Source organism: Lactuca saligna, chromosome 8 (assembly GCF_052625555.1).
Source record: "Lactuca saligna cultivar CGN05327 chromosome 8, ASM5262555v1, whole genome shotgun sequence".
NCBI classification, from domain to species: domain Eukaryota; kingdom Viridiplantae; phylum Streptophyta; class Magnoliopsida; order Asterales; family Asteraceae; genus Lactuca; species Lactuca saligna.
Window position 1 is genome coordinate 137,652,064 of NC_136424.1, and position 22,142 is coordinate 137,674,205.

Sequence of the window (22,142 nt, forward strand, 5' to 3'; positions counted from 1 at the left end):
ATCCTTTTGAGATTATCGATTTCGTTGTCTGTCGCGCTTCTGAGTGTACTGCTTTCTCTGGTTCGTCAAATAACCAATTGTATTCTTCAAACAAGTTGGATATAGGAATTGAGATTTTTCGTGATTCATGAAAAATTTCCCCCAAGTCATTTTCGCTCCTTTGAACTTTCTTCATGTAATTATCATCAAAGATTACATAATATGTTTCTTCAATTTGTTTGGAGCGTTTGTTCAACACTCTGTATGCTTTTGATGTTAGCGAGTAACCCAGAAAGATTCCCTCATCAGCTTTGACGTCAAACTTATTTCGGTTCTCCTTAGAATTGAAAATAAAGCACCATGAACCAAATATGTGAAAAAATTTGACATTGGGATTTCGATTGTTTAAGATATCATGTGGAGTGATTGAGAATCTTTTGTTGAGCAAGGATCGATTATGAGTGTTGCACGTGGTTGCAACAGCATCAGCCCAGAAGTATAACGGAAGGGAAGCGAAGCTTAGCATGGTTCTGGCTGCCTCACATAAAGAACAGTTTCGTCTTTCAACAACCCCATTCTATTGTGGTGTATAAGGGACTGAAAAGTTCTGAGTTGTCCCCTTGTCAGCCAGAAAGTCCTCAAATTCTTTATTTTTGAATTCCAGCCCATTGTCGCTTCTGATATTCCTCACCATATTTCTCAACTGTACTTCAACTTGCTTGATAAACACCTTCAACTTGGGAATGGCATCTGATTTCTATTTGAGAAAGAAAACCCAGGTGAAGCGTGAAAAATCATCTACAATGACAAGAATAAACTTACTACCACCGAAGCTTTCGATAGCCGAAATTCCACATAAGTCAATGTGTAGAAGTTTGAGAGCTTCAACAATCTTTGTATTGATTCGTGTAGGATGGCTCTTTCTGCTCTATTTTCCCATCTCACACGCTGCACATGGATGTTCCTTATCAAACTTGAGAAGAGGAAGGCCTCGAACATGATCACAAAGCACCAACTTATTAATGTCTTTGAAGTTCACGTGTGATAGACGTCGATGCCATAACCAGATTTCATCAGTATTCGCCTTTCATAGGAGACATATTGCTGGTTTTCATCGAATTGGGTTGAGATTTAAAGGATACATCTCTCCATTGTGTTCAGACTTCAACGGAACCTTTTTAGATTTCTTCTCAATTATCTTAGAGCCCTTATCATCAAATGAAACCTTCAAACATGTGCCCACAACTAATTGTGACACAGTAATGAGATTATGCTGCAATCCTTCCATATACGCAACTTTTTGAATTGAGAAGTCTCTGTTGGTTATCATCTCATATCCTTTGATTGTTCCATACGAGTTATTTCCATACTTCATAGATCCACCATCCTTAAGGGATCGAAACTCCCTTAGCTCTTCCTTCCTTCTTGTCATGTGACAGGAGCATCCACTGTCTATATACCATTCATTATCAAACTGCTCGTCATGTATCACCTGCAAATTTAAGCAGATTTAGGAACCCAACGTTTCTTGGGTCCTGGTGAGTTTTTCATAGAAAAAGGAATTGCAGTAGAAATATCAACCAAATATGTTCGTTTTACTAGAGTGGATTGATCTTTTCTTTTGATGGTATGCACCTTGATTTTTAGTTTTATCTTGCTTAAACTTTGGTGTATTAATCGGTGTGTTGTTAAATGGTTTTGGTTTTTTCTTTTGAATCCTAGGGTTAGCTGACTTTCTCTTATTATGAATCATAGAATTGGGCATTCCCTTTCCTTTCATATTCTTTACTAAATTTGATTTGCTGGAAGGACCGAAACTAGACTTAGGACCGAAGCTTTACTTTCGATTCTGAGAGTTGGTTTGGGGAAAGAAACTCAACTTTCGGTTTCGAGAGCTAGTTTGGGGATCGAAACTTAACTTTCGGTTTTGAGAGCTGGTTTGGGGACCGAAACTTAACTTTCGATTCTGAGAGCTGGTTTGGAGACCGAAACTTGACTTTCGGTTCTGAGATTTGGAATAATAGGAATTTGGGCTGAAATATTCTTTTCCTTTCATTTTTTTCTTTCCTTTATCACTTAATTCTTCCTTTGGAGGAACATAGTTGGGATTTTGAGATTGCCAATGACGTTTTCGCTCATTCAGATTCTTCATATATCTTTGATTTCTTAAGTGTTTCTATTCAGCTAACTCCTTCTGCGATTTGTGGATATTGAAGCTAGCCTTTGACTTCTCCTTTTGAGTTTCAGTTGTCTTAGTTGGAACTCTCGATTCTTCAGGGATTTCTTTGGTTCCACTTGTGCTTGGTTTGTCGAAACTCGAGGGTTTGTTGATGGGTTCAACAACGTATCCTCCTTTAACCCTCGATGAAGTTTGCTCAAATAAGCCTACGGTTTCGTCTGCGTTGTCAATAGGAGCTGACCAGAAGTAATTGTCACATCCTTCAGTGTTGTCTTTGTCGACCAGGATTTTTAACTATGTCGTTGGTTTTGACTTGATTCGGCACTGTTTGAACCTTTTGATAGACCATGGCTTTTTCTTTGAGTTTCTGTGGCTTTTCTTTTGATAGGAGAACGAATTTAACTGAATTTTCAGATATGAGAGGTTTCTCATTTTCGGTTTCACTCTTCATAAACTCAGAGCAATCGACTACATCTTCCACTGAGATTTCGCTCATCTCGCTTTCCTCATCAAATGCAGATGTATTATCTAAGTTCATTTTATTTTCTAGAATTAATTTGGCGTTTGACATGTCAAAAGATCGAATAGTTTCAGACTTAATTTTTAACCTGTCATTTTCATCCAAAATATTTTTGAGCATAAATTTATGTACCTTAGAATCGATGAAGGTTTCTATCTTGTCCGGTCCAATTTTGTAAGACATTGATGTCTCTTCTGACGACACTTTTGATTCACACTCAACAATGACCTCATCCTCCTTAAATTCAAGGAAAGGTAAGATCATCTTATGAATCTTCTTCCCTATCTCACAACTTAAATGCAATTGAGCAATATTGGTATGTAAGTGCTTAGCAATTAAAAAAAATCATTCATTTGTTTTAAAAACTTTAAATTGTCTCTTTGCAAATAAATACTTTCATCCCTAGCTCTATTTATTTCCGCCTCCTTCAGCTCAATCCACATCCTTCTCTCCTCACTTTTTGAAGACACCCTGCTAAGTTGGTCAGTTAGGTTAGAATTCGCTAAGCGAGTTTGCATGAGATTATCACTTAAGTTAGAAATTTTGAATTTTAATTCTTCTTCATAATCTGTGACTGGAACTTTAAGTGATTTAAGGATGGATTGTACCTTTTTGATCAGCCGATCGTAGTCATTGATCTTCTCACTCACAGGCTTGGTTGGAAAACACTTTTCCTCAGTCAGGTTCGGTTCCTCACTTGTACTTTCGGTTGATGAACCATCTTTGACCATTAAACACCTTCCAGCCGCACCTACTTCCTTTGCCACATAAGCCCTTCCATGAGTGGGCTTTCTCACCTCTTCATCTTTAGATTCGGTTGACCAAACTTCAACGCCACCGAACTCATCTTCATCTACATTCTCCTGCACAATCAAGGCATTCATAGAACCGTTAGTCGCTTTCTTTTTCTTGATCTCTTCTAACTTGCGCATATAGTACACCTCATCATCTTCACCATCTCTTTTCTCAGGCATTTTCATTAGCATGCAATCTTTGGCAAAGTGATTCTTTCGGTGACAGTAATTGCAGTCAAACCCCGAGTCTCCCGCAAGTTTGCTCTCCTTCTTGTCTTCATCCTTTTGAGAAGAATTTTTCGCTTCATCCTTCACCTTCTCAGAGTTGTAACTTCCCTTCCAGTTTCAGTTCTTGTTGACAGGAAATTTTCTTCGTGCAAACTTCTTTGGATTGGTAACCATCAAAGCATACTCCTCGCTTGTAAGGTCACATTAAGACATATCAGACTCTTCTTCTTCTTCTTCAATGCTTTTTCCTTTTGAGACAAGGGTCAGCAATCCCACACCTAAAACTACCTTTGCTTCTTTGGTCACTACACTTTCATGGGATTTAAGTATTCCCACAAGTTTTGCTAGTGAGTAAGATTTAAACTGTTCATGTGCTTTCACGGTTGAGACCACGGCCATCCATTCTAGTCTGAGACCGTTCACGAAGGTCACCTTCTGCTCGATCAACTTTCTTTCTATTCTGCGCTTGATCATCTTACTTAGGAGATGATTGAACCGATCGAAAGTTTGTATGAGTTTTTCTTCTGGTTTCTGTTCGAAAACTCCAAATTTTAACAGCAACAAGGTTTGAATGGAGTGTTCCAGATCTTCATCGGTTGAATATAGTTCTTTCAACCTATCCCATATTTCTTTGGCCGTCGTGCATGAACCAACCAATCGAAAAGTGTCAGACTGCAAGGCGAATATGATCATTTTCATTGCCTTCACATTACACAACAACTTTTCTTTCTTGTCTTGTGGCATCTTCTCTACATCCGCTACCATTTTGTTATATTCCTTTTGGGACTTAACTGTTGTGTTCGTTCCTGAGTGAACAAACAGCCCAAGCGTGATAGCTTCCCAGATGAGACAGCCATTGTCTTCAGATCCAACCACATAATCTTCAAAGTGATGCGCCCATACTTCATAGTCTTGAGTGTAAAGAATAGGAATTTTGGTAGTGGGTCCAATGTTGTTTGAGATGTTGATAGGATTTTGTTTGCGAATCTTCGTGAGACATGGTGACTTGCTAGAATCAAACCTGTAAACATGAGATTAGGGTTTTATCAGAAACAAAGTTATCGTCGATATAAAGAAGATGGCTTCTTTTTATACGATAAAAGTGGAAACCCTAAAGTATTCTGAATACAGAAGGAATGTGTATTGATCACACAGTCTCCTGCTCTGATATCAATTGATGAAACAAAGATTAATCAAGATCGTTAGATTCTATGTTGACAAACAATTAAGAACGTAATTATGAACATGAGAATGGATTTGAATGTGTCGTATGATTAATGCTTCAGCACCTCAGAAGAGCTCGATTAAGAACTTCAACTCTAGAGGTGTTTAGGGTTACAAAATAGTAAAACATAAAAACTCCTTTTTATCTAATGCATACATGCATGCATATTTATAGTATAACCCTACTAGATAGTCATGGATGGATAGGCCCAATGTGGATACAAAATACAAGCCCATGACAAAACACAATTAAATTCAACACCATCATTTTGAGGGTGGAAACTAGTCGAGAAGTGGAGTTCTAATCCCATTAGATTAAATAGCTCCCTCCAAAACTTCCCTGTAATGTGGGGATCTCTACCACTTATAATGTTTTGGGGAAGTCCCCAATACTTCACGACATGCTTAAAGAATAATCATCCTACTTCTTCAGCTGTGCAATCCCGAGGGGCGGGAATAAATGTTCCATATTTAGAGAATCGATCTATAATCGCCATTATAGATCCGCACCCTTCTGACGTGGGTAATGCTTAAATAAATTCCATCGATATGCTCTCCCATGGTCTTTCGGAGATCGGTAATGGTTCCAATAATCCCGCCGGTTTGGCGTGTTCGACCTTGTCTTGTTGACAAATAAGGCAAGTCCTCACATAGGCGTCTATGTCACTTCGCATATTGGGCCAATAATAGGATCATTCTATGAGTGCTTTAGTACGATGAGTACCTGGATGTACAGCCTATTTTGAATCATGACATTCCCTTAAGACTTCTTTTCTCAAGTTGTTCCATCTTGGGATATACATGCGATTGCCGACCGTAAATAATAATCCGTCTTCGACCCAAAATTTTATTGTCTTGCCTTCCCTCGTCATTTCCATCAAGTTCTTCGTTAATGGGTTTAGCCCTTCCTTGATTCGGTTAGCAAGATCGCATGTTACTCTAGTGAGGGTTGCTAGTTCGGCCTTTCGACTCAGAGCGTCGGCAATTACATTGGTTTTTCCCGGCTTGTACTCCATGACATAATCGAATTCTGCTAAGAAATCTTTCCAACGAGGTTGCTTAGGGCTTAGTTTCTTTTGATTTTGGAAGTAACCAGTTGCCACATTGTCGGTTTGGATAACGAACCAACTCCCAAGCAAATAGTGTCTCGATACTCGAAGGCAATGTATAATTGCTGTCATTTCCTTATCATGTACCAGGTATCTTTGTTCCGTATCATTTAGTTTCCGGCTTTCGTAGGCCACTAGATGGTCATCTTGTAATAACACCCCTCCAATCGCGAAGTCTGACGCATCCGTTTGCACCTGGAATGGTTTAGTGTAGTCTGGTAGCTTCAAGATTGGTTCCTCTATGATAGTTTTCTTTAGAATATCAAACATCATTTGACACTTCTCAGTCCATTCCCACGAAACTTTCTTTCTTAGAAGGTCGGTGAGGGGAGTGGCTTTATCTGAGTATCCGGATATAAATCTTCGATAGTAGTTTATAAAGCCTAAGAACGATCATAGTTCAGAAACGTTCTTTGGCAGCTCCCATTCTTGGATTGCTCGTATCTTTTTGCTATCCATATGGATCTTTCCATCAACAATTCTATGCCCTAGGAATGTTACTTCTAGTTGGGAAAAGGAGCACTTTTCTATCTTTATGTATAATTGGTTTTCCCTGAGTGCTTGGAAGACTAATCGCAAGTGTTTAACATGCTCTTCTAACGACTCTGAGTGAACTACTATGTCGTCAAAGTACAACACCACGAATTTGTCCAAGAATGGGTGGAATATCTTATTCATTAAAGTGCAAAATGTGGCAGGGGCATTCGTCAAACCAAAAGGCATGACTAAGAATTTGTAGGAGCCATACCTTGTCACACACGTCGTCTTCGGTTTGTCCCCTGCTGCTATGCGTACTTTCCAATATCCTGATCTTAAGTCCAGCTTTGTGAACCATCATGCACTCCCTAGTCGGTCGAATAGATCAGCTACCAATGGGATCGGGTACTTGTTCTTTATCGTTACTTTATTCAGTGCTCGGTAGTCTATGTACACTCTTAGACTTCCGTCATACTTCTTTTGGAACAATAATGGGGCACCAAATGGGGCCTTTGAAGGGTGGATAAATCCGGAATCTATTAACTTTTTCAATTTTCTTCTTAGCTCTTCTAACTCATGTGGAGCCCTTCTATAAGGACACATTGTTGGTGGCTTAGCTCCGGGCTCAAGTTCTATCTCGTGATCCACTTCCCTTCTCGTTGGTAACTTCTTTGGCAACTCTAGTGGCATCACATCCTTGAATTCTTCTAGTACGTTTTTCATGGTCTTTGGCATTTCTTCGTTAGGCAGGGTGGTTTCTTCTTTTAACGTTGCTAAGTACGTCTATTCTCCCTTCTTTAGTCCCTTGTTGAGTTGCATGGCCGATAAGATCCGAGACTATGTTTGGCTTCTTTCCAAGGGTACAATGTGTATCGTTGAATCCTTGGTGATCCGCATGGTTTGATCTTCAAACAAGAAAGGGCGTAGCTGGTCAAAGAACCCCATCACCAAGACCACGCAAAAATCATCCATGGGTACCATGATTAGATCGATAGGACCCTTCCATCCTCCGATCTCGACAATAACTCCATAAGCGACTCCAAGGATAGGCTCGGAAGGAGAGTTGACAACTTTAAACCAGCCAATTTCCTTGGTGTATTTAATGTTCATCTTTTCAGCTTCATTTTTAGAAAGGAAATTATGGGACGCAAATGTGTCTACTAAGGCTTTAGTTACTTTGTTGTTTATACTAGCTTTCACAAACATGAGTGTAACAGCCCGGAATTTCAGGTATTTTTATAGTATTGTTTTTTTGGGGTGTTTTAGGAGGGGACTCGGCGAGTTAGAGCCAGACTCGCCGAGTAGGACCATAGACTGGGTCGCGGGTTCGCGACTGGACTCGACGAGTCCATTATGGACTCGGCGAGTCTGCGCTGTTCAGCGGAAACCCTAGCCGTTTGGTTTTGGAACGTATATAATGCACTTATAGGCCGTCATTGTCCGTCTTTAGTCGACTGAGAAGAACCCTAAACGGCTGTGGGCATCTAGAGCAAGATTGAAGGATATTAGGACCTTGAAGAAATTGTTGTGCAAGGAGGAGAAGAGTTTTGGCTAAAGGAACAGCAAGGGATTCGAGTTCTGAGGTTTGGGGACACAGAGAGTGCGTTAGTCAGGTAATATTTCGGATCTTTTCTGTTATGTTGATGTGTGCATGGATTTAGGGTTTATGGAACCCATTTGGTGATTAGATGGATTATTACCTTGTTACCCAAACGACTATAACCCTGTATTAGGACCTTTAGAGGTCCAGAAGGTCCCATGCTTGTGTATTTCGGGACAATACTTATCTCAGGAAGCAGTTTGATCGACTGCATGGCATGGACTCGCCGAGTCCGATGAACAGACTCGGCGAGTAGCTTGGAGATTGACTGGAACTCGTCGAGCTGTTCTTCAGACTCGGCGAGTGGAGTTGGGGTGGCCCCGCGATTCTTCCACGGGGATCTCGTCGAGCCAAGAGGGATACTCGACGAGTAGAAAGGGAACATCAGGGAAAGTTGGGGAGGACGTCTAGACTCGCCGAGTTGCCTTTGCACTCGCCGAGTCCGGTCAAGTTGACCGTTGACCAGAGTTGACCTACATGTAATTTCTTAGGGTCAGTTGTCTTGAAAGATAAAATTATTAATAAGGGATATATAATATTATAGGGAGTCTGTAGCTCAGCGGATCGAGTGCGAGTGATTTCAGGAGTCGCTAGCTTTCATTACCCGCGAGGTGAGTCTTCTCACTATACTGTACCCGGAAGGGTTTGACTGTGTGACCGGAAGGTCGGATATGATTTGTGTTATACGTGCTATAAATGGTAAGGTATTTGCTATGCGTGCTATGTATGTTTATACAGGCCGGAAGGCAATATGTTATGGGCCGGAAGGCAATATGTTATGGGCCGGAAGGCATTATGTTATGGGCCGGAAGGCAATATGTTATGGGCCGGAAGGCGATTATCTCAAGGCCTGGAAAGGCGTATATGCGTAAGTAGTATACTAGGGAACTCACTAAGCATTTATGCTTACAGTTGTCATGTATGTGTTTCAGGTACTAGCGAGGACCGTGGGAAGGCGTCGGCATGACGCGTACACACTGTTGATGTTTTGAGATCTTGGGGATTTATGATTGTATTTTGATATGAAATTTGGAATAATTATATTTGGTTGAAATAATTCACTTTATTTTAAATGAAAATTTTGTTTGAAAATTTGCGTTGTTACAATGAGTCCTTTTTCTTTCCTCATGTGGGCCTATTCTTTTGCCACCGAATTAAGGGCCGCATGGAGCCTAATTGTGCTTCATCTCTTTCTTCCTTTTCTTCTTCGAAGACCATCACATTGAAACTTTTCTTCTCGGGACAATCTTTGATTAGGTGAGGTTCGTCACATAAGTAGCACTTGACTTCCCTTCAAGGTCCCCCCTCAATCGCCTTCCCCTTGAAAGTTGATGGTCTTGCAGTGAGTTTATCATCCTTCTATTGCGGCCTTGTTGTTGGTCTCTCTCCCCCCATTAGGTTTCCTAATCGGGGTATCTCTTTGGAAGTCCATAAGGTCTTCCCCTACTGCTATAGCTTCATCAACATCTTGGACGTTTCTCCTCTTGAGCTCGTTGTAAGCCCAAGATTGTAGTCCATCTTGGAAGTAAAATAACTTGTCTTTCTCCTGTGAATCGGGCAACTCCAGCATCAAGGCGGTGAACTTTACTACGTAATCTTTAATAGACCCGACATGTTTCAATTCTCGAAGTTTCTTCATGGCAACGTCTTTAGCATTATGGGGGCATAATTGTTTCTTGAGTTGTCTCTTAAACTCGTCCCAAGTGTCTGACATATAAGCCTTTTTCAATGTCGCCATGCTTCCGCCTCCACCATAGTGCCACATTTTCAGTCAAGTACAAAACGGTCGTGTCTATTTTGTACTTGTCATCCTTTACTCCGATAGCATTGAAATAACATTCTAAGGACTAGAAAATTTCCTCGAGTAGTTTAGGATCACGCTTACCTCCATATTTCTAGGGCTTAATTGCTTCTGTGTGTGGTGTCATCTTCGTAATAGATCCTCTGGCTATCGCTGCTTTGCATAGCTTCACCTCATCTTTTAGAGTGGTTATCTTCTCACGGAACTCATTCTGCAAGGTGTTGACAAGTCCAAGGACTTCTTCCTTGAGGACACTGATGGTCTCCTTTAGTCCATCGCTCGAGTCACTTATCTCTGCAACAAACTGATCGACGGTATCCTTCCATTCAAGGATCTCATCGATGTTAATCTTTGCCCTTGTGAGCTTGTTTTCTAAGCTTGACAAGACATCTATCGATTGGTCCCTCTTCTTGGACTTTCTTCCTCTCTCCTCGACAACAAGGGGTAGGTTTGCTACTTCACTACTTGCTCCTTCCGTAGCCATGATCTCTTGCTTATACGAACCAGTCACTGATACCACATGTCACGGGACGACTCGATCACTGTGTGTCACTTAGTGTAACTTTGACTAAGTCAGACTACAACACTTCCTTGAGATGTATAAACGACTAAGTAAGCAATAGAATAAGGCTTCGAGTTTCTATAAACGAAAGAGAACTTCTATTATAAGAGCTCAAGAGTATACAAGGAAACTTTCCGATGATTTGGAGCAAATGAGCTCCTCCCTATTTATACTTTCCTTTCCCCCTCGTAGGGAAGTTTCTAGATATTACTACATTAGTCTAATATTCTTGATTAATCTAGACTATTCTACTAAGCTACATATATTTACAAGTCTTCTTGAAATGTTCTAAATCATTCTTTGATATCCTAGAGAATTCTAGGACTTTCCAAGGTCTAATGTGCTATACTTGTAAGTTCTCTCATTTTCTTGAGTACTTCAGAAGAGTCTAGAATCTTGATCGTGACATAAGGGTGCCAAATTTTCCTTTTTATAATACTGTATCTGTTTTTTTTCAAATTTGGTCTAAAACAATTTTTACAATTTTTTTCTAACTTTTATTTCAATATATTTTATGATTTCTAAACTTTTTTTTATATAAAGATACTTCTTTTACAACTTTGTTTTTTTACATTTTCATTTTTTTACATGTATTTTTTTTCCCGGTTTTACAATTTTTTTTACATTAATAGTGATTCTATTATTTTTCTAATCATCTTAAGGTAGTTGGCACAAACAATATGTGGCTTTTTATAATTAAAAAAGTACCTAAGCTACCCGTAAAGGTAAAGTATTGACTTGCATCCATCCAATAGGCTACAGGTTCGAACTTCCTCTTCCCCCTCTTCGTGAACGCGGGATGCAAAACCGGATCCAGACTTGGATTCGGGTAAACCACCCCAGATCCTATCCCAAGTGTGCCCCATACAACTTTCATTTTTACAATTTTGGCCCGATCTTTAATTCGAATTGTTCAAAACCTTTTTATAAATTATCCTTAACTAGATTATAATCCGCGTTAAACGCGGGGATTTAATAAAAAGCTTACAAATGTCTACAGATATTCCATAATAATTATAAAAAAATATAGTTATTGGTATTATTGAAATGTATAGAAGATAAATTAAAATCGATAAATAATCGTTGAAGGGTCTATTTTTATACAACATTTTTTTGTTTTATTAGTTGAATGAGATTATCACCCGCGTTAAACGCGGGGGAACGCATAAAAAACATAGAATTGTATATAGATATTGCACAAAAATTATATATAAAAGGAAAAAAAAATATATTTATGTTTATTGATGTTATTGAAATATCTATAAAATATACTGAAATTGATAAACACCATTAATCATTAAAGGGCCTCTTCGTAGACCATATTTTTTGTTTTATTAGTTGAACAAATTTCTTAGTCACAAATGAAATCTTACTTGCTAATTCATGTCGATGCATGTCATTTCAACATTGTAATTTATGTTCTTTTCATAATAAAACAATGTACTTTAGATAATCTACCCAAATTAAAGCATACTTTCATTCTTTTCTTATCTAAATAGCAATTGCTTTGTATATATAAATTGATAGAATTTTCAAAATACAATGTAATAATTAGGAAAAAAATGTTAGAAGATGCTTAATAAACAAAAACCAGTGAAAGTTCAATGTTATTTCTTGCACAATAAATAAATAAATAAATAAATAAATAAATAATATATATATATATATATATATATATATATATATATATATATATATATATATATATATATATATATATAAGAAATAATGATATAATAGAATATTGGTATGCTTTATAACTTTTAAATTGTACATCAAATTTCTTTTTTAATTTTTTTTATCAGTTTAACATTTTTGCAATACACTATTATATCTAAAACAACTCATTTTTTATAATCGTATTAACTAATATATAAAAAATAATTAAAATAAATAACAACATCAACTTAATTATTTTTGTAATATAGAATCTTACATTAATTTTTTTCTATTTCAACAATATACTTTCAGTTTTATTATTAAGATATTGCGAATTATAGCATTTTACATTTAACATTGTTTACATTTTTTACAGTGAAAATTGATTTGTATATGGATGATATTTAATAAATGGGTACATTCAATACTAACATGGTTAGTAAATTATAGAAAAAACATGATAAGAAATTGGAATTTCAGAGGTTACTAAACCTGATGAACAAAAGCGTTGCTCAAGTTTGAGTTAATGATAAACCTTTTAAGGTAGTTGCGATTCCACCATCAAACAACCATGAGGAAGACCCAAAATCAAAACCACTTCCTAGGAATTAGAAATAAAATATAATTGCAATATGAATAGAATGTTGTTGCCTTTTACCTCTAGTTTGGATTGCTTTGTCCATATGTCCTGGTGCAAGCTCTATTAATCTTGTAAATATGTTGATTAGGTATTACATAGAATTATGGTACTATAAGATTTCATCAAGGATCTCTAAAGTATGACAAATCAAATAATTCATAAAAGGTTATAATAGACAACAGTTGATCACATAGAATTAACCATAAAGTCTACACTAAACATAATTAACTAGAAATAATTTAATAGAAGATCTAGCCTTGTTGAAAGGGACTAGCAACCTACACCAGCAACCAAAAGCATTTCAAAATGAATATTGATGACCTAAAAAGCCATGAAGAAATCGAAGAGTCTAACCAACACAACATTAAGAAAAATCAGAAAAAAGATTAATTTTGTCACTAAATTAATCTTCAGTTATACCTTTGATAAAAGTAGGTCCCAAGTATAAGTAACATTTTTCTTTTAACATCATTCAAAATTTGTAATGTGGATTTATAAGGCACTAATAAATGAAAGTGTGTTGATGTTTCTTGCATTTATTTCTAAGATTAATAGACATAAGTTAAACTTTTTTAAATATACCTCTAGGTTGTGCATGTCAGCAGCCCCAACAAGCTTATTTAAGGATGATTCAGAAAGAATTTAAGCATCTTTATTAGATTCTAAGAGCAATGGTTCACCACCTTTTTGTCTTTTTACCATAGTGAATGTTGATGCAACTTCATTTTTGTCAGCGTGTTTAAAACAATTCATATACATAAATTAAGGTACAAAAAGATAGAAAATGGTTATGTGATAATAATTAATCAAAATGTTAAGATTATTTTAATACAAAATGCTACAAGAAATAGTGTTCAGATTGCTTGTGTATACTTATGTATACTTAGGATCAATCACTACTATTTATTTTGATTGCTTATGTATATAAATCGGTTGCCTGATAGTGATAATAATTATGATCTACCAAAACAATCTTTCATGAATCAGGGAAATCAAAAATCATTAAATATAAAATAAATAAAATAATATAACAATTAGCTAAAAATGTATAGTAAGTAAAATAACCTATGACATGTACCGATGCTAATCAAGTTACAATTTTTAGTAAATATGAGCAAAAGCCAAAAAGACTTTTAAAACTTTCTCTGAAGTATAACATGGACCTTGTTGAATTAAAGTTAAGTTATGCTAAAATTCTCGATAATAATCATAAATATAAAATAAATAAAATAATATAACAATTAGCTAAAAATGTATAGTAAGTAAAATAATTATCCTAATTAAAACAAATAAAAAATGTACTGTAAGATATATATATATATATATATATATATATATATATATATATATATATATATATATATATATATATATATATATATATATATATAGAATTAAAATATTTATGCAACCAAGAAATTAGACTAACATAGGCATAACTGGAAAATATGCCCTTTGATATTTGAGCTTTTTTAACATGGAAAATATGGTTGTGGTGGTTTCTTCTTCTTGATTCAAGACATTCATCTGTGAACTGAAACTATAACAAAATAAGTATATGTGGAATACTTTTGAAAAAACTCAATATTCCAATGGATAGGTTTACAGAGAGAAGGAGATGTATCGGTCTTATGGGATCAAATCATGAAGGCAAAATTGAAATTGAAATACGTTTTTGGTGAAGGGGGTTTGTATATACCTAAGGCTCATAAGTAAAAAGATTATGTAATATCATGATGTTTGAAAACCTGAAATGAACAAATTTGCAAAAAAAAAAATAAAAAATAAAAAAAAAAAAAAAATTATTAGATTTTAGTTTTATTCATGGTCGGAAAGATGGATCAGACCAAATCAATAAGAAACGAAACCCATGATAACTTTTTTTTTTGTGCGAACTAAATAGTACAAAACTGTTTATACAAAACTCACCCAATGTTTATAAGAATCAGGAGTTTGATTTAAGCACAGGATGAAAATAACAATAAAATAAGCTTCATTACATAACTCTGAGATTCGTGCCAAAAAGAAATATTAAGAAAGTTTACAGTTTCACATGATGGAATTAGGGAAAGGAATGGAATGACTGATTCTTAGCAATCCTTCTCAGAATACTACAAATGAGCACACCCTCAAATTCAAATTCAAATATGTAGAAAGAATTAAAGATTAAAAAACAAAAAAGATCACAACCATGTAACAAATAATAACAATGTAGGATTGTTAGAAAATAAAGACCAACCTAGAATCAATTTTCTGTTTCAGCATTGGTTCACTCTCTGATATCCCAATGGTAGCAGAATTCTGACGTTGATGAGTGCTAAGTTCTGAAACTTCAGTGTTTCATCTTCAATTGAGAAAATTAAAGGTGCGTGAAAGTTACATAACCAATTTTCAAATCGATTAAAACATACATAACCAATTTTTCTCATTATTATTATTACCAACGATTTTGAACAAACCATAAGTTAAATTATAGTGGCATATTGACGAAAAAAATATGTCAAATCCTTGCATTCAGGAAAAGAGGAAGACCGGTTAGATAGCAAGAGAAATAGATATGTTGAAAACATTACCTGAAGAAGTCGTTGGAGACGCAATAGTGGGAGCTGGAGGCGAAGACACCGACGATGACAATGGCAGGGAAGAAGGAAGTTGCCACATATTGGGATGGAGGATTTGTGTATGTGAAAGTGCATCGATAAGAAGAAAAGAGTTGAAGAAGTTGTCGTAGGTGCAAGTGGGAGCTACAGGCGGACACGTCGACGACGGCAACGGCAAGGAGGAAGGAAGCTTCAACATGTCGGGATGGAGGATTTGTGTGTGTGAGTTGATATGAAGAAAAGAGAGGATGCTTGGTAATTAGAAAAAACATAGACTGAATTAGAATTAGGGCACTTCCGTCTTATTCAATTTAAATTTGGTGAGTTTTAATATTCTTTATTACATTTCCTAAATTTAAATATAAGTTACGTTCTATAAAATTATTTCACAATACTAAAACATTTATAATGGAATATTCAAGATTTAAAATATGGAAAGTTTTTATTGCAATTAAATAGATTCCATTTAGGGAAGATGATGTCATCAGTCCGATCTAAGGGTTAGAAAACATAAGATTAAAACATAATCAATGAGCCTGATTGTTTAAGATGATGTCATAAGTTTTTTTTTAATAAGATTTAGAGATTTGTTTTTTCATTTTTATATGGTTTTTAAAAATAATTAGTTATAAAATATATTTCTTTTACAATTGTTTTTTACAAAATTATATCTTTACAATTTCTTTGTGCATCCTTTTATGAATGTTTTTTTTTCTTTCTGTTTTTAAACATCATGTTTTAAATGTTGGTAGTTTTTATACATGATTATAATAACATGTAAACATCGTTTTTTTTTTTTTTCGTTTTACAAATGATAAGTTCACTAATATGAATAATTAAACATGATGTATATGTGAATTATGTTTTACATATTATGCATACACAAATTTTCCGTAATATCAAGTAATTATTACCCCTAATCTATAATTATTTTAGAAAGGTGAGACCTATTTGAAATCTTTTAAAAGTGTGTTGACCTCTATTCTTGGATACTTTTCTATGTAGCAAGTAACTTGTATGGATGGAATATTTGGTGAAGACAAACGTGGTCATTATCAATATTTCATACCTATAATAAACTATTATTGTGTTCTTTTCTTGTTAGAATTATCCAACTCACCCATTTTCATAATTAATCATTCTTGTAGGGAATATGTCCTTTGAGCCTATCTCTATTGTACTATTATTAAATTCATATAGTTAATATACATGGAACTTACTAATAGCTAAAAACTTAAAACATAAAAGGTATTTCAATTCTTACTATGTTATTCATGTTGAACGAAATGTTATAAAGGTTAACTATCTTCATTAGTAATCCAACTGAATTTAACATTTAAAAAAACAAAAACTTTTTTATGTTTATATATAATCTAAATCAACTCGGTCTTTTATAGTTTATTAATATTTTAATCCAATCAAACTTTTTATTTAAATATATATGAGCTATGATTATTTTCTAGCTTATAATAATTATAAAAAAATTTAAGAAAAAGGACAACCAATATATATGTGACACTTGATTTGAACCTTTCTTTGTATAAAACAGTTGCACTCAATCATTAGGTTATGTGGAATATCCATAAGGATGAAGGGAGTCCTTGTTGATTGAATGAAAAATGCGGGGATTTCTTAGTGGGAAGTACCTCTTATATTAAGTGGGAAAGTTACATATGATGTATTCGATAAAAATAACTGGTAGCAAGTACCGGAAAATAAATATCAGATAGTTGGTAGCTGGTAGCATTTCATTAAACTTTACATGATTTGGTTTTTGAAATAAACTAAATGTTAAAAATTTGTAGTGTTAACGAAACTTTTTGTTCAAAACAGAACGTTTTATCAAATTCTAGAAACTAAAAAGCTCCTGAACGCTTCCAAATGTTCTACGCCAATCACACCCATAACGTATTCTAGGGATGTCAAAAACCCCTGTGGGACCCTGATCCCGTACGAGACTAAATTTTTAAATAAACGGGAGCGGGGGCAACTATTTCCGCTCCCGTTTGGTCTCGTTGACATCCCTAACCTATTCCATCATTTTCAAATTATGCATTTACTATTTGTACGTTATGTTCGTGTGTGTGTCTATATATATATATATATATATATATATATATATATATATATATATATATATATATATATATATATATATATATAGGATATAGATCCGGTAAGAAATTTTTTTTGGTAGGAATGTAAGAAGTTTTTTTTCTATATATTTTTTTGACGAACAAAATAAATGAATCACTAGATGATTCATTTGTAAGATGATTCACAATAAAAAATTCCCAAAAAAACATCTTTATTATTCATTTTTAAGTAAATTAAGAAAAAATTCATTTTTATGATAATTTTAGTGAATAACAACAAAATCATTGTATAAATAATCATCGAAATGTTTTTTTGAGAATTTTTTCATGTGAATCATCTTATAAATGAATCATCTAATTATTCATTTTGTTTGTTCGCGAAAAAAATATGTAGAAAAAAAATTTCTTACCTTCCTACCAAAAATTTCCTTCTTATTTGATCTTGACTATATATATATATATATATATATATATATATATATATATATATATATATATATATATATATATATATATATATATATATATATATATATATATATATATATATATATATAGTAGATGTGTGTCCGCGCAAAGCGACGGTGATAAATAACTGTTTTGACGAATATTTTTTTACGAGAAAATAATTATTAGATTTTATTATTAATTGTTATGTAATAACAAATTACTACTTTTAAATAAAATATTTATGTTTAGATCTTAGATTTATATTGCATGTTTATACGTTTGATGTAAATTAGTTAATATCGATGTCCGGTTTGAGAAATATAAATTAATTTATATACATGAATTTAACATTTTAAAATTGTCATTTTGCTCTAAATTAAGGCCCCATTTGATAGTTGCTGACTGAGAAAGTGGTGACTGAAAAATGTCTATCAGAGTAAGAAATCCTGCTGAGTAAGAAATCCTATTGTTTGATTGTGTATCTGACTGAATGTGTTAAATGATGAAAAACAATCATTTTACCCTGCTGTAACACCTGTAGATCTGCGCTAGTCATTTTAGAGACGATAATCATCAAAAATAATTTTTTCATGGAAGATTATTTAGAACGATTAATCCTAACTAAACTATAGTATATGTTACAAGGATTCCGTACATATAAAGAACGTCGAAATCAGAGTTATAACGAAGAAGTTATGACCTATCGAAGTTTCGCGAAAGAACCGGCACGACACATCGCGACGTAATAGTGAATTTACATTAGAGCGATATTTAGCCAAAACAATTTAAATGAGAATTGAATATCTCATCGATAATAGTGCAACGACAGAAAGACAGATGAAAACGGATGTCAGACGAAGGAGTTATGAGTTTATAACGGAGTTTTCGTGTCCCGGCCTACTAAAAATAATATAATAAAAATAAAATCAAAATTATCCGACGGAGTCTAAATGAAAGTTGTAGATATTGTTTTTACTTACACGTTGATATAAAGAACATCGAAAATGGAGTTCGTATGCGAAAGTTCGGAGCGCGAACCCCAAAGTTGTGTCAGAGACCACGACGTGGCATGAATTCTGACGCATTCTGGAGCCTGACAGACACAACTTGCGATGACGCATGCAGTGACGACTAAACCCACGACGTGGAAAAGGTGTCACGACGTAACAAGGGCAAATTTTTCCCTATAAATAGATTTGAAGGGCCAGCCGATTATGGTTGCTCCATCCCTTCTCTCCCACTCTCGATACACCCTCTAAGCTCTATTTTAACCCCCGAAGCTCCGATAACATCCGGAGACCCGAAGCGAGTCCCAAAGCTAGAAGATCCCGAGAAGAAAAGAGTTTCCGAGCAGAAGCTCTATCCGCGAGAAACCCGGTGTGTGAAGATATCCCGGTTTCAATGAAGAGTTCTAATTGAAGAGCCGTAGTGTTGTCCGAGCATCTTCTAATCAAGTGAGTGTGTGGTTACTTTCTTCTAACACATAAATATAAAGATTAGCTATGAAATACGTGCTATATGTTATGCATTATTTCTCTATTTGTGATGGGCTTGGAATTGATGTTTTCATACGGGTGTTAAATGATTCAAACTATATATGTATTTTATATCTACAAAATATGTTGGGTCGAACATGGGTAGATGAAATAGTGGCAACTATGAGACGTAGTGCCTATTGTATAAACCTTGGTGACTATGGAGTTAGCGCCTATTGTATAAACTTTGGTGACTATGGAGTTAACGCCTATTGTATAAACCTTGGTGACTATGGAGTTAGCGCCTATTGTATAAACCTTGGTGACTATGGAGTTAGCATCTATTGTATAAACCTTGGTGACTATGGAGTGAGCGTCTATTGTATAAACCTTGGTGACTATGGAGTTAGCGCATGTTAAAGTAAACCTTGGCGACTATGGAGTTAGCGCTTGTTGAGTGAACCTTGGTGACTATGGAGTTAGCACTTGATAGCTATGGATTTAGTACCTGATAGATAAACTTTGGCAGTAATGGACTTCGTGCCGATTCCTTAGGTAAATCCTTAGGAACGAATGGATAAAGTATAGTTGATTCTTAGGGTAAAACCTTAAGAAATAAAGAGGATAATGGGGATAGGTATATGGATTGATTGTTTGATAATTGAATATAATAAATGTATTATTGTGGGTTGAAAACCCTATATGCTCACCAGGCTCCCAAGCCTGACCCACTTAGTTTTCTTTGCATTACAGGTAATGGCACAAGGGTATAAGTTGATGGACTTGACGAGAGATTTTGGATTATAGATCAATAGGTATAAATAATTGTTGTAAGGTCTATTTTATATTGTTTATGCTTTTGGTCTATATCGTAACATGACATCCCAAGGTTTTATTATTAAATAAAATACATTCTCTTTGAGAAATGTTTTGATAAGTTATTATCATATCTTGTTTGGGAACAAATTCCGCAACCGTTTTCTTTAAACGATTACTCTGATTTATGAAACAAAGCATAAACAAATCTGTCTTTTCTAAAATTTGGGGATGTCACACCTGCTGTTATATATAGTGATGGGTTAAGCTGTTGAATAATTATAAAAACATACATATTATCATACAAAATGTAAATTACACACAAATAAAAAATGTGGTACAAAATGTAAATTAAACATAAATCATTTAATATCCAAACAAAAACATAATGAAATTTAAAATAACATAATAATTTAATGTAAAGTAGGTGAAAGTAGTCGATTTGCAATCTGATCAGGCAAAACACGCATGTATTCAACGGCTTCTAGACCCCATTCTATGCCTTGTATGTTTTATCTATCAATTCCCCCACCTTGGACGTCAGGAGAAACCATAGTGTTCTCCTAAAAATTTCTAAACAAGTCATCTTCTATATTGTATTTCCTTATAAAATTATGGACTGCAACACATGCAATGACTATGTCTCTTTGCACTATAAAAGGATAAGGAGCCATTTGTTTTAAGATTGGGAATCTCTCCTTCAATACACCATAAGCACGCTCAATAACATTTCTAAGTTGTGCATGAGCATAATTAAACCTCTCTTCTCTAGTTAAAGGCCTGCCTCTTCGAAAATCGGCTAACCAATACCTAGTATTGTGGTATGGAGCCATAAACCCACGAGTGTTTGTATATGCGACATCACAAAGGTCATATTTATCTGCAAATGAATGTGACATATTATATAATGACACATATTATAAAAGGTAGATAGATAATAAAAATTATATAAAGATTACAAACCTGGTGGAGGAAATGGAAATCCAGAAGTCGAATTGAATGCAACTTCTTTCAAAACTCTTGAATCATGTGCTATACCCTCCCATCCAGTCCAAACAAAGGTGAATATCATATCAAAATCACAAATTCCTATTAAAATTTGAAAACATTCTCCTTTTCCTCTTCCTCTATAACAAGTTTGTTGATCAATGGGTACAACCGCATGGACAAGAGTTCCATCTAATGCACCTATTGCTCCGGAAACAATATTTTTTAACTGTCTATGTCGTTCCGAGTTATGTCTTGTTGGATTAGGAGTTGTTGATACTATAATTTCTTTTGCAAAACACATCATTGCTATTAGGACCTCGTGAAAACATTGATGAATCGTCTGTGTGGAATAATGAAATCTTCCCTTAACCGCGCGAAAACATTCTTTATGTCCTATAACATGTAAGAATATAGCCATCTTCTCTTCAATGTTTATTGTCCTACTAGAGAAGAGAGCCATTTTAGCCGACTCCGCTAATATTGAATCGATTTGATAAACACTTAGAGCGGATCATTTTTAATAAATGAAACGAAACAGAATATCTAGTCAACAAGTACAACTAGTATTAATTATTTGGTAAATAATGAATTTCAACGATTCGCGTGAAACTATTAGTATTCTAGTTAGACGAAATCTTCACAGTACATAAATTATATACAATATTGTACACCTTAAGTCCTGTAAGAGTTATAACTTGAGTCTCCTGGAGGGAGAGCAGGAATTTGTGTATAGATCTATACGGGGTTGACACCCCGCACCTTCGTTGTTCGCTACAGCTAGACCGGCCAGTCTAGGGTGACAAATGTCTTGAACAAAAACGACGCCTGAAAAACATCATAATAGGCACTCCGTCGTATTAGTATGGTTATAACGACTCACTAGAATATATTAAAAATGTAATTATACAGATTTCATCTTCGGTTAAAAATCAACTATTCTGAC

The 22,142-nt window shown here is 34.8% G+C and overlaps 1 protein-coding gene across 1 annotated transcript; it reads right to left on the reverse strand.

Annotated features, from left to right (window-relative positions):
* Positions 1-20,772: 20,772 nt before the first annotated feature.
* On the reverse strand, positions 20,773-21,281 carry LOC145010128 (uncharacterized). The gene is made up of 2 exons (XM_078968711.1): positions 21,173-21,281; positions 20,773-21,089 (listed from the first exon to the last, which is right to left on the reverse strand). Exons 1-2 carry the CDS (start codon positions 21,279-21,281, stop codon positions 20,773-20,775), a joined length of 426 nt encoding a protein of 141 aa, XP_078824837.1.
* Positions 21,282-22,142: the final 861 nt, after the last annotated feature.